Genomic DNA, 12,873 nt, shown 5'->3' with positions numbered 1-12,873 from the left:
GAGAATATTGAAATCGTGGTACATTAGTACCTACAGGGAGGGAAAGAAGTGAAGTACGCAGATCATGAACTTACACTCACCTTAAGTTACTCATAGATGTCTTGATATCAACATCTCAGTTATTTGACACCGCTGTTATGAAGGCAAAATAATATTGAAAGAACTGTATGTACAAGTACAGATGGGGAAAGGGAATGTGTGAAGCTAATGCAGTCACGAGAAAATAAAGGTAGGGAAAACTCATGAAGGAAAAGCTTGATGTGAGCTCTTTACCAAAGAGAAAACCATATTATTATTCCCCCCCCCCCCCCCCCATTCATTAATGTAATATGTAACCCAGTGAGGGTAAACATTATGGCAAGGCTCTTCAATTGTTTCTCCAAAGGGGCCAAATCAGAAGATATTTAGGAGTTAAGGACCACAAGCTTATTGCAATGTAATTTGGATGCATTTAAAGTCTTACTGTAAATGATTATTTTTCCTTTTAAAAGAATTTATAACTATACCATATATAATCACATTAGCTTCATTTACAAGACGTTTCAGTGTGGAAAAAACAGCACTTAGAGTAGCTGCCTAAGCAACGAGTATGAAATTAGCAGGAACAGAAACCCACATCAAAGGCCACATTTGGCCCGTGTGCTGCCTGTTGAAGAATCCTGCTAGCCTCCCTCGCATATAACACGTGGAACTAACAGAGGAGGCTCTTTCCCTCTCTCCCCACTCCCTCCCCGTCCCTCCCCATCTCTCCGCCCTTCTTCTCCCCCCTCTCTTCCCCCTCACTCGCATGTTATTTGAAGCTAATGCAAAGCCGTGTTCATTTGGTTTTGCATTTAATTACCTTTTTGAATACGTGTTATTTCCCCTGAGATTAACACCTGTTACTAATTTAGGTAACCTAACATGTGCCCTCACTTAACGCAGCTGAGTGGATCTGGGCCATGGTTAGGTGGTATTTATTTATACATAAAGGAGGGTTATTCATTAACCTGAGATAATGCTGATTCTTCCTTTATAGGAGTTTACATGTGATAGTGCACTTATCAACACTTTAACCCTTTTAATGAATAATCCCCATTGTGATTTTGTTCTAGACTAGAGGCTATGTTTACAAAGAAGTTCTACACCATCTATGCTCAAAGAAACGTTATGGGCCATATAAGTGAAAGGGCCATATAAGGCCATATTTACTAAGCGATGTTACTCCATAAGACCGCTTACGTGCCGGAAGACATCTTCCAGCCCATTTGGATGAATGGGCTTGTAAGGGGTCATATTTTATAAAGCAGTGCTGGAAGGTGTCTTAAGTAATATAACTTGGTTAGGACAGATACCCGGGCGCTATCTCAATAAGGTGTATATATATTGAAAAAAATGTGTAAAATATAATACAGCCTGGAATGAATGTTTCTCAAGTTGTCCTCCTGTGACTCAGAACCCCAGCAGGATCAATCCAGGATCCTTATTGACAATGTGATGCAGAAAGAAGAAGGGGGAGCACAGTTAGTGGTATTTTCGATATATTGATAATCAATTCTGTGGAGGACACCTCTATTGCGGGTGCCAGTCTACGTAGTAGACTCCATATAGTAATGGTGTGGAGACAGTGATATGTGTAGGTGGGTGGGATGAAAATGAAAATAAATAGAAATAGAAAACTTACACGGCCTTGTGTAAGTTCTATCCCATCAAGGTTTCTTTAGGTCGATTTTCTTCTCGGTAGAATTTTCTTCCCGTCTTCTGTCGTCTCTTTGCTAGGTGTTTCCTCCTCTGTCTTTTCTTCATTCAATGGGGGTTTTACCCTCGTGGAAATGGAAAGGTAAGATGGTCAATACACATATGTGTGACAGTGGTAGTGTAAAAGGGGGGTGATGGACTAGTGCAACAAAATACCGTTGCAATGCAATGTTATGAACCAACACTCACACGGGCCAATGTGAGGGATCTTTTATCAAGGTATCTTGATCTTCCCACCTCAGTTAAGTAATATACAGTAACAGCTTAGTAAATATGTTGTCAATGGTACCCAATGGGTACTACCAGAGTTTAATTAAATAACCCCATCTGTGTGTGTCCTCAGATGTTTGGCGCAAGATGCAGCACATATTCATACATATATCCAATTCTTTTATTCCCCAGGAGATGATCAATCAAAGTCCTGTGCAGTTGTTTATGAAAATTAATCTAATGTTGAGCTGGATTAATTTTTGTTTATATATAGAATGGACAGACTGTTTCCTGTTAGATGGGAATACCACTCTAAAAAGCTAATCGGGATTATGTTGAGCTTTACTGGGGGAAACCCCTGTAATGGCACCATGCTTAAAAGCATTTTGAATTCAATTTTTTGATTGTTAGCTGATAATGACATTTAACACTTCATTTTCAGAAAAAAAGGCTCAAGCAGTTGTCTGCATTGTTCGACCCTTGTTTTGATGTCACCATAAATATATTTGAAATATATTTTACCAGCAAAGATACAGTGAAGGTGTACATCTAGTTTCCAATAATATTTACGGAGAATTTGAAATGACAACTAGTACAAGAAACAAATGGAAAGCTTAGAGGCAACAAAAGAACATTAAGAAAATGGACATCAGGCAGGGACACAAACTGGAAGAGGGAAGGATGGTGATGTCAATTGCGAGTCTAAACTGAGAAAGCAGAAGGGAGACAGAGTGTATAGGGGAGATGGAGTAAAGAGACACTATATAAGCAAGTCAAAATAAAGCACAGAGAAGGACATAGATAACAACAATGGTTAAAATTCCTTTTGCCTACCTGGTATGAGTTTTTCCTTATGCAGCGGTGTTTCCCCACCCCCAATCGCTAATTGGGGCCATTACTGTGTGTGTGTGTGTGTGTGTGGTGCATACCTGCTGGTAACAAGAGGGCTGAGTCATCCGCGATGACTTTGGGACACAGGAACAGACTTCTGGGGTCCATACTCCACATAATACTTAGCAGTGCCGTGCATCCATCTGCCGTAGGCTCCAGGGATGTATGGAGATGATCTCCCACTGTAGAACTTATAACTCTCCCCACCAGTTAGATCACACACCAGGCCGGAGGTATATTGCAAACAGGAACGGTTTATTACTACAGTCTTGCAGTAAAACACAGCTACTCAGCAGTCTTCTGCCGGTTACAGTCTCTTTACTCTCAGCTATCACTGGAGATGGTCCCTGGTCCGTCTCTACAGTCCAAGGGCACCCACAGCCGTCCTAGCTCTTCCCCACCTCCCAAGTGGAGACAGAGGTATAGTCACACTCAATCCTCCAAGAGCACATGGGTAGGCCCCAATCTCAGGCTCCCAGTCGTGTGACCTTCCTTCCTCAGGGGGGAGGAACAACCTCTCAACTTAGGGCGGTCCTGCCCTTAAGTACAGCCAGAAGGCGGAATCCCCATTGTCCCAGCTACAACAGGATGTGCCACCCTCTGCTGTCACTCAAGTGCAGTACCAAAGGTAAAGGGGAAAACCCATACCAACTACTGGCAAGCCTGTGAATACCAGGGTTTACTGGCAGCCCATTTGGTAGAATAGTAGCCAGGGGATGCCCCGCTACACTTATTTAAAACGTTAAACAGATTTTGTATGTGTTGTTCCCTATATGCTAAACCCATATGGTTCACCTACTCATTTGCTTTTGCTTCCTGTCCCTGGTGGAAAACTATCAAAGAAAGCAAAGTTCCTGGTCCTAAAGCTCCCCAAAAAGCCGATGTCCACTGAATAAGATGAGTTCCAAGCAGGTGGTGTGGTGGAAACAATATTTCACAGTTTCTATTTGGATTCAAGCTAAATAATATTCCCATGATGAATTGTTAGCAACATCTCTGTGTTCAGGGTTTTTAATAAGCAAGATAACACAGACTTTTAGCAGATGTACAGTTTGCAAAGTAGACAAAATATATTTCTTAGCGTTCCAGTGAAAAAAAACAAGACATTTCATTATACATTTAATCTCCCTGAGGTTACTTTTGGAAAATATAAATGTAGCACTTGTATGCAAGGCAAATTTGAAAGCACTCAGATATGCAAATGTGTTGCGGGTTTCTTCACAAACCGCACACATTTACAAAGTCTCTTTCGAAACGTGTTTGTTATATATAGTCCAATTTACCCAGAAGACTACCACAAATCCACAAGAGCCCCCAAAAATCATCTAAACATAACATTATACAAGAGACAAAAAAGGCCCCAATGCTACAGTACATCCAACTTGACAAATGATTTAATACATTAATATGTATTTAATTCTATATTCATAAATATGGGTAATTTAGTGCAATACTTTGGCCAAAATATTTTAAGCCTACAACCACGTCACAGTTAACCTATTTCACTACCAATATTATACTGTCTTATGTATTTCTTCCACTGCATAGAAAGAATAGAGGAAACAAAAACGCTGCAGCCAACAGCCTTGGGGTGTGTGACATACAGTATGCAGTGCCTAGAGGGTTAAAAATATAAGAAGCACTATATGTGCTATATGTGCACTACAGTGCTGGTTAAAATCTGAAGTGCCCAAATAATTACAGTGAAAAAAAAATGTTTTTTAAAACAGTGCAAAATACATATTCTAAAAATACATACAGTACTAGCATAAATACATACAGTACTTACTGTAAATACATAGCTGCAGAACCTCCTCCTCCTCCCCTGCCCTGGGGGAAAGAGATCTCCTAATACGCTATTCACTGATTAAGTGGGATGGGCAAGCTTAAACTAAACTTTTTTTTTTTTTTTTTTTTTAAAGATGTTTTCACTATAATTATTAGGGCACTTTTGTTTTTTAACCAGTTTTAACTACACTGAACAAACACGTCGGTGGGAGAAAAGTAACACCTATAGGGGTGGGCTTTTGTCCTACTAAGACCCACAAAAGTTTACCCAAAAAAGTTCACCCAATCTTTGTCTGAGAAACAACCGGGTTGTTTCCCCAGGAAACTGCAGTATTGCATGATCCAGTCCCATAGTACTGTATTAATAGAATCAAAATATATCTTTCCCAGAAAATACAAACATGTTTATTTTCATGTATCCAAAGAGAGACGGGAGACCGTTAATAGAGAAGAGCATAGAAGAATATGTAAACTGTGTCATAGGGGAAAGGGGACAGGCAGGACAAGCACAGCAGAGCAAAGTGACATAAAGCAGAGCAAATGTGTGAGAGGCATGGGAAAAAAATGTTTGTATAGAGAAAAGACATGACAAAAAGATTGGGGGGGAAAGACTAATCATTGGAGGGATAGACTAGCCAAAAAAGGAGACCAATATACACATACTGTATGACATACACTCATTTTGAAAGGAGACCAGCAGATAGGATGTATACAAAAGTGTCGGGAACATTTAAAATGTACAACTAGATAAGAATGCAGGGCACACTGTTGAATGTTGCTGAATAAAATGTGCAGACATTGGTTTGATGGTTGGTTTCTAATACTTTAGAGATCTCTGTGAAATTACTGTGACAAAGCATGCATTGTGCCACTCACAAAAATGTGCCCAATGGCTGAAAGGAGAGCTTTGCTTTTAAACATATTCTTCACCCGGACATTAATTACACTAAACTGTCAAAAATATGAAAAACTCTTTGTAAAATGTATACAGCAACAGAATAATAATACAGTAATCATAATTTGTGCACAATTTTGATACGGTTCCACACAAGCTTGGTGTACAAAATAAAGCAAAGTGCACTCTGTAAAAATATATGCACCTGGATTGAAAACTGGTTGAAGGATAGAGAACAGAGAGTTGTCATGATTGGAACTTTTTCAGGTTGGGCTAAGGTCGTGAGTGGAGTACCTCAGGGATCCGTACTGGGACCCCTGCTTTTTAACTTGTTTATTAATGACCTTGAGGTTGGCATCGAGAGCCAAATCTCCATCTTTGCTGATGATAATAAATTGTGTAAGGTAGTAGAATCACAGCAGGATGTAATTTCTTTCCAGAAGGACTTGGAGAGACTGGAAACATGGGCACGTAAATTGCAGATGAGGTTTAATACAGATAAATGTAAGGTTATGCATTTGGGAAGCAATAATAAACAGCTGACCTACAAATTAAACAGGAATACATTGGGGGAATCCTTGATGGATAAAGATCTAGGAGGGCTTGCGTTTTCAAGTATGTCCTGGGCACAGAGTAAAACAAATAATACATGGTTACAAGTACAGTTACATAAATGAGCAGGGTATACATTATATACAAGACATTGCGTGCACAGTTAAAGAAAATATATATTATGAGCGTATGAAACAGTTACCCTTGCAAACTGTGATGGCAGATACAATAGATTTGTTCAAAAAAATGTTGGACATCTTTTTAGAAAGTAAAGGTATACAGGGATATACCAAATAAATAAACAAGGGAAGAATGTTGATGCAGGGAATAATCCGATTGCCAATTATTGGAGTCAGGAAGGAATTTATTTTTCTCCTTATGAGATATCATTGGATGATATGTCACTTGGTTTTTTTTGGTTTGCCTTCCCCTGGATCAATAAGAAAGTATAGATATTGGATAAAGTATCTGTTGTCTAAATTTAGCATAGGTTGAACTTGATTGATTTATGTCTTTTTTTTCAACCTCATCTACTATGTAACTATGTAAAAATATACTAAAGCACATATTTATGGTGTCAATTGAAAAGTAATGGAAGACGAATGTATGCACAAACTGAGGCCCTTTTGCAAATGCTGTGCAGTGCCAGGGAAGTTCTGAGCTACTTTGACGGTAGTGAAGCCCAAAAATTACTTGACTTAGAGAATATGCCTGACCGTATATTTAATAGGGTCGGGACCCGAGTTTTTGGATTGTGGATCGTGAGAAAACCCTAAAAACATACCAATTTTAAGGCTGCAATATAAAGAATCATACTAATAACTTTATTTCATATAGCGCTTTTCTCCCAATGGGACTCAGGCTCCCATTCTATGATTTTGGTGCCTCAGGCACAGAGAGTTAAAGTGACTTGCTCAAGGTCACAAGGAGCCGACACCAGGTTTCCCTGCTTCAAACTCTGTGTCATAACTTCCAGAGGCAGTGTCTTTACTCACTGAGCCTCTCCTTCTCATAAGGGTTTACTGTAATATTTATTATAATACTGTACATTTTACTGCATAAAATAATCAATTAAATTAGGAAGTATTCAAGGATCTATTGTGAATGTTTAGTTAATATTGCAGGAATAATACTTTCATGTCATCTCCTTTAGCCTTATATTGTCATTTACCTGTTGCACTTATTCCCACTGTTTGTAATATACTGTACATTATTTACCTCCTATTGTAATGTTGTAAAGCACTACATACATACAGTAGTTGGCGCTATATAAATAAAATTATAAATACATGCATGTAGATACAAATTAAATAGCACAAAAAAAACACAATTGAAATAAAATCGTGTACTTTAATAATTGGAGGCAGAATACTTACTTTCTCCATGATGCACTATTTAGCATGTGGTTAAAGGAGTAATCCAAGCAATATCCTACATGTGTGTCTTTTTAAATAAATCAGTTCTGTAGTATTAGATCAGTGTTGTTCTTTGCACCAATATTCACAACACTGTCTTTTCAATTTCTTTATTATGGACATGGTCTGCTCCAGAATTATTGCTTTTTCTATACTTGTTGTTCTGAAATATGTAATACATCTCTATTTTTGGTCACATTAAATCAACATTTTGCAAAATATAATTGAATCTGTTCTGTTTTTAAGAACAATAAAATTGCCATTGACAGGGTTTTTATTCTTAAATGTTTTAACGTTAAGTTGTATCTCGTTGAAATAATGATATTGTAACAGAAATCCACAATGGGATGCTTGAAATGTTAAATATACTCTTTAAATGAAAGGCATAATGATTCTTAACATTCTGAACCAAAAGACTTCTACCTCCTTTTGTTTTATATTAAAGACTTTAAGACGGAACTCCAGCTACCGAGAAATGAGTCCATTCTGTAGCAGGAATTATTGCACACCATAAAAACAAAGCTAAACTTTTCAACCAGATAGTTCATTGTAATCGAATACTGTAGCAATTATCTTCTCTGCTGAATAATATGAACCCATTTGAGGGCAGGGGAGATGAGGATTAGGTATAGGATAGATTCCTCCTTTTTTTAAATGGAAATATCTCCGTATAAAGATTTTCAACTATTGTACACTTTGTTCCTCTGAACTATAGTAAGAAGAAAATTCTAGAAATGGCCAAAACGCAACCGATTTACAACTAAAGTAATCACGGGGTGGTGAAAATATGCGTTTCTTCCATATAAAACCTGTCTCAGTGGTGTGCAAACTGATTTTTTTTTGGGGGGGGGGGGCATGGCGGTTTCAGAGGCTCCGCGTTCTTCCCCAAAGCATTTAAAGTAAATGCCGGGGTATCGCGTGAGGCCTCTGTAACTTACCTTCTCTCCGATAGCTTCAGCTGACGTGTCGTCATGGCAAAGCGGCAATAAATGACCCCGCGGCGTCATTTGATGCCGGATACCAGGTGAGGGGGGGGGCGCGAGCAGGGAGGGGAGGCGCAGTGCGAAATGTTTGCGCACACCCACCTTAAATTCTACCTTCCATAGACTACCAATTCTTCCAATCTTATCCAAATGGCCTTCCTCCTTTCCCTCCCCTTTTTCTGTTCACCGACTAGCATATGCTATGACTGCAGTGACAGCGGTACATGACCTTTTCCTCTCCAACTTCACTCAACCGTATGTATACCTATTGCTGAAAAATGGTTCAATTCTGATATTGACTCCCCTGATGTACTATCCTGTGGTGGTTTTACCAGTAACAAAAACCTAGGACACGTAACTGACACGGTGGAGTTAGATGTAGATGTAGAAGGGGGAACAGAAGATTTTGTACAGGCTTTTGACTCGGCCACACAGAAGATAAACAAGTTGCAATGATTGAGATTGGATTTTAATGAGGATTAAATGCATAAGACATTGGTTGAAGGATAGGCGACAGAGAGGTGCAGTGAATGCGAGAAAGTGACCAGTGGAGTACCTCAGGTATATGCATGGGGCCCAGTGCTCTTTCATATATTTGCTAGTGATATGACAGGTGGTTTGGAAGTCAAGTATGTTTTTTTTTTTTTTAAAATGATACTGCAACATAAAAGATAAAAGATCTGCAACAATGTTGACACTCCAAGGATGGTAAACAAAAGTGTAATGATTTAGGTAGATTAGAGGAAAAGCCGAGTGTGGCAATGACAATGTAATGCCAAAAAGTGCAAAAATCATGTAATTCGACCTCAAAAATCCAAAGGCAGAATACAGGATTAATATCGACCTCTATAGATGGCAGGATCTTGGGAGTTATTATTTCAGCTAACTAAAAAGTAGGCAAGTAATGTAACAAAGCAATAGAGAAATCTACCAATATTCTAGATTGTATAGGTAAAGTTATCAGAAAGGAGAGAGGCAGTGATACCACGTTTTAGATCATTGGTAGGACGTCACCTGGAGTACTATGTTCAATTCTGTTGCATGCGCCAAAGTGGCCACAGTTCATGCGGAATTTCAGCTGAAAACCACATGATCATCTGCTTTGGTGAATATAAAATAAACACCTTTATGTCCAAAAGCATCACTAAATAACAGATTTGCAAAGGACTGCAAAATTAAGAACAAAATGGTACGTGATATGCATCATTAAACGTATCAGTGAAGACTAAAGGACCACAACATGAACATCTTAGAGGCGCTTAGCATGGTTCAAACTCTAATGTATAAAGGGTTTCAACAAGGTACAGGAGTGAAGCATAGTTTAGAGATCTATATATCTCTAGTTCCTACACATACTAAGGGGACATTTATTTTTCATCATTGGTCACTGTACCAGAGGTTGTTTAGTATTTATAAAAAAAAAAAAAAACCTTTTTGATTAAAAAAAATCCTAACATTCATCATTGAATTTTGAAGGATCTAGCCAAGCGTCGTTGTCAATACTACTTATATTGTAATGATTCATCTAATTAAGGTATTTTTAATAATGTCATAACACACCCACTTCAGGTTAAAGAGTGACCATAACTGGGTTTACTTTTCTGTATATAGTTTATATTTTAGAGAAAGAAGTGTTATAGATTTATGTTTTACAACAGGTCGAAAAATAAAAACAATAGGGCCCAGATTCACAAAAGGGTGCTAAAGCTTAGCACTCTTTTGTGGATCTGAGCCAAGGTAAAGGTTATATCCCCTTTATATGTCAGGAAATTCTGTTTATCTTTTGGTTCATCTCGTATATGTGCAATTGTTCCTTCAGTGTTTCACTTGCTGGTAACTCCTTCTTTCAACTCCTAGTTTCTATTGGGGTTTGGCAAAACTTTCTATTAAGACCTCTATTCTTTTCCCTCTATACTGGCTACCTTTGGTAATTAATCTAATAATTTTGTTTCCATTATCTTCTCCTCCCATCCCTACACCTACATTATCATTAAACATTAATGACCACCATTGTTCCAATACCACACGTCCGATGCCTAGGAGTCCTCTTTGACTCCCCGCTCTTTCTATTCCATGCATACACTTTCGCCTCCACAATATTACCAGAAGCTAGCCCTTTCTTACCTCAGATTAACCAATTTTTTAACCCATCCCCTCAAAATATCCTGCCTTGACTAATGTAATCACCTCATAGCTGGTATACCTCTTTACTGTCTCTACCCTTTTAATCTACTGTAGATGCTGCTGTCACACATTTTTCTCACACACTGCTCCTCATCTGCCTCCACTTTATGGCTTCCAATGTCATCCAGAATAAAATATTCTAGTCTTCACATACAAAACTCTCCACAATGCGGCCCCTCCATACATCTCAGAACACACCTTGATAAAGTGCTTGTGCACAAAATGCGTAGGTGCATTTTTTCACCCTTATCCATTGTGAGCTAACACAATAAAGCCATTTCTATTTAGAGTTGCCTTGGAATATCTAATATTCAGGCTGGGCTCCTGTATTACTATACATTTTCCTGACTACTCATCAATGGATTGCATACCCTGGAGTGACTGGATTACCCTGGTAGGATGTTGGCAGGTAATGGGCTGTAGCCCTGTATCACATTAACCTATGCTGAATATTCATTACATTATCTCTTATGGAGGAAAGTATTGTGGGCAATTATTGTGGTTGTCAAGTGGACAGCACTTGGTCCTTTTCTCTCCTGCGTTATATATTATATGGACTGCCATATTTGGGACATCTACACAGCACTTCGGACACTTATGGATTTAATATCATCATCTGGATAGAGTATGCATATGATTTTTAACCACCATCTTTCAACCAAGCTCAGAATACATCTTGAAATATTTCCACACATGCCCTCTCCGTTCTGCCCAGTATCTCCACTTCCCTCCCAACCAGACCACACCTGCCTTTAAGATTTCTTCTGCACAGTACCTTCTTTGCAACATCAGACTCTCGCACACCTTTCACACATTTATTCATGACCTGAAAACTCACTTTTTTTTAATGAAGTTAATGCATCATTCTTTTGATATCCTTGATTCTATTCCTCCTGCCTTTACCATAATTCCTTTCATCTGGTACAAAGTTAAGAGTTTTCTATCTTCTTATTGTCAAGTAAAGTTTTAGAAACCCACCTTCTCCCACTGTACCTTAGGTTTCCACACTCCCTTCCTTTTTTGTCTTCCCTCTACATTGTTGTGTGGGGCATAATATGTTGGTACATTATAAATGGGAGAAGGAGCGGCTCACTGACTGACAATGAGATTGAAGCAGGGGAACCTGGTTCAATTCCCGGTGTCGGCTCCATGTGACCTTGGGCAAGTCACTTTATCTCCCTGTGCCTCAGGCACCAAAAAAACATAGCTTGTAAGTTCCATGGGGCAGGGACCGTGTCTGCAAAATGTCTCTGTAAAGCGCTACGTATAACTAGCAGCGCTATACAAGAATCAACAATTACTATAATTATTAAATGATAATGGTAAAGAGAAGACAATTCCTTTACTCCCTGTCTGCAATCCCTTAACTGCTTGCCACTGTTATCCGAAAACTAATTATTAATATAATGCTCCCTAGATCTTTACTGCTTATAATAACCAAAAGCAGTCATTCAGAATGCAATTTGTTCAGTTTGGGAATATTGTGTGTTGAAAGGTAACAACATTCATTAAATGCATGGACTGAACTCTAAAATCAGAATGTACTGTTGAAGATATTCCCAGACTGAACACATTACATTCTGAATTTGTGGCACTGTAGCACCATCTTGTGTGAGATGATAAGGTTATCATTTTTATAGGTTTGTACATATTTTCATAAGAAAAAATGTATACTAACTCAGCATTACAGCTTACAATCACAAAATGTTGAGATTATGTAGTAAGAGTCTATGGAGGTTATTCATTACTTCCAATTATTTATTTTATTTATAAAATGTTTTACCAGGAAGTAATACATTGAGAGTTACCTCTCGTTTTCAAGTATGTCCTTGGCACAGAGTTATAATGACAAATACATGGTTACAATTAGTGAAAAGGGTTATACAGTACATTATATACAAGTCGTTGCATGCACAGTAAGAGATAATATATATTATAGGCGTATATAACAGTTACAGATCAGATTAAAATGTAAGACAGCTTTAGTTTTGAAAGAACTTAGACTGATGGCGGAAGTGAGAGTCTCCGGTGGACTGTTCCAGTTGTGGGGTGCACGGTAAGAGAAGGATGTACTTTGTTGAACCTTGAGATCATCCACAGTCTTTTGGAGTCAGATCTCAGATGAAAAGTACTACATGTGGTAGGGGTGAGGAGCTTGTTCAGATAGGCGGGTAGCTTGCACAGAAAGTATTTGAAGGCAAGACAGGAGAGATAACTT

General features: G+C 38.5%; 1 protein-coding gene across 5 annotated transcripts in view; it reads left to right on the top strand.

Moving 5' to 3' along the window:
- Positions 1-12,873, top strand: part of SH3YL1 (SH3 and SYLF domain containing 1) — a 153,293-nt gene that overhangs the window by 104,831 nt on the left and 35,589 nt on the right. The window contains exon 10 of one of the 5 annotated variants that reach the window (XM_075598258.1): positions 2,390-2,738. The exons of the other annotated variants lie outside the window; for them this stretch is intronic. Coding sequence (XP_075454373.1) covers positions 2,390-2,436 — 47 coding nt within the window. The 3' untranslated portion in view covers positions 2,437-2,738. Of the gene's footprint in view, positions 1-2,389; positions 2,739-12,873 lie in introns of those variants that run through there. 5 annotated transcript variants of the gene reach the window in all.

This window comes from Ascaphus truei, chromosome 4 (genome assembly GCF_040206685.1).
Source record: "Ascaphus truei isolate aAscTru1 chromosome 4, aAscTru1.hap1, whole genome shotgun sequence".
NCBI lineage: Eukaryota > Metazoa > Chordata > Amphibia > Anura > Ascaphidae > Ascaphus > Ascaphus truei.
Note: the sequence above shows the minus strand (reverse complement) of the source record. Positions and strands in the feature narration are given on the sequence as shown.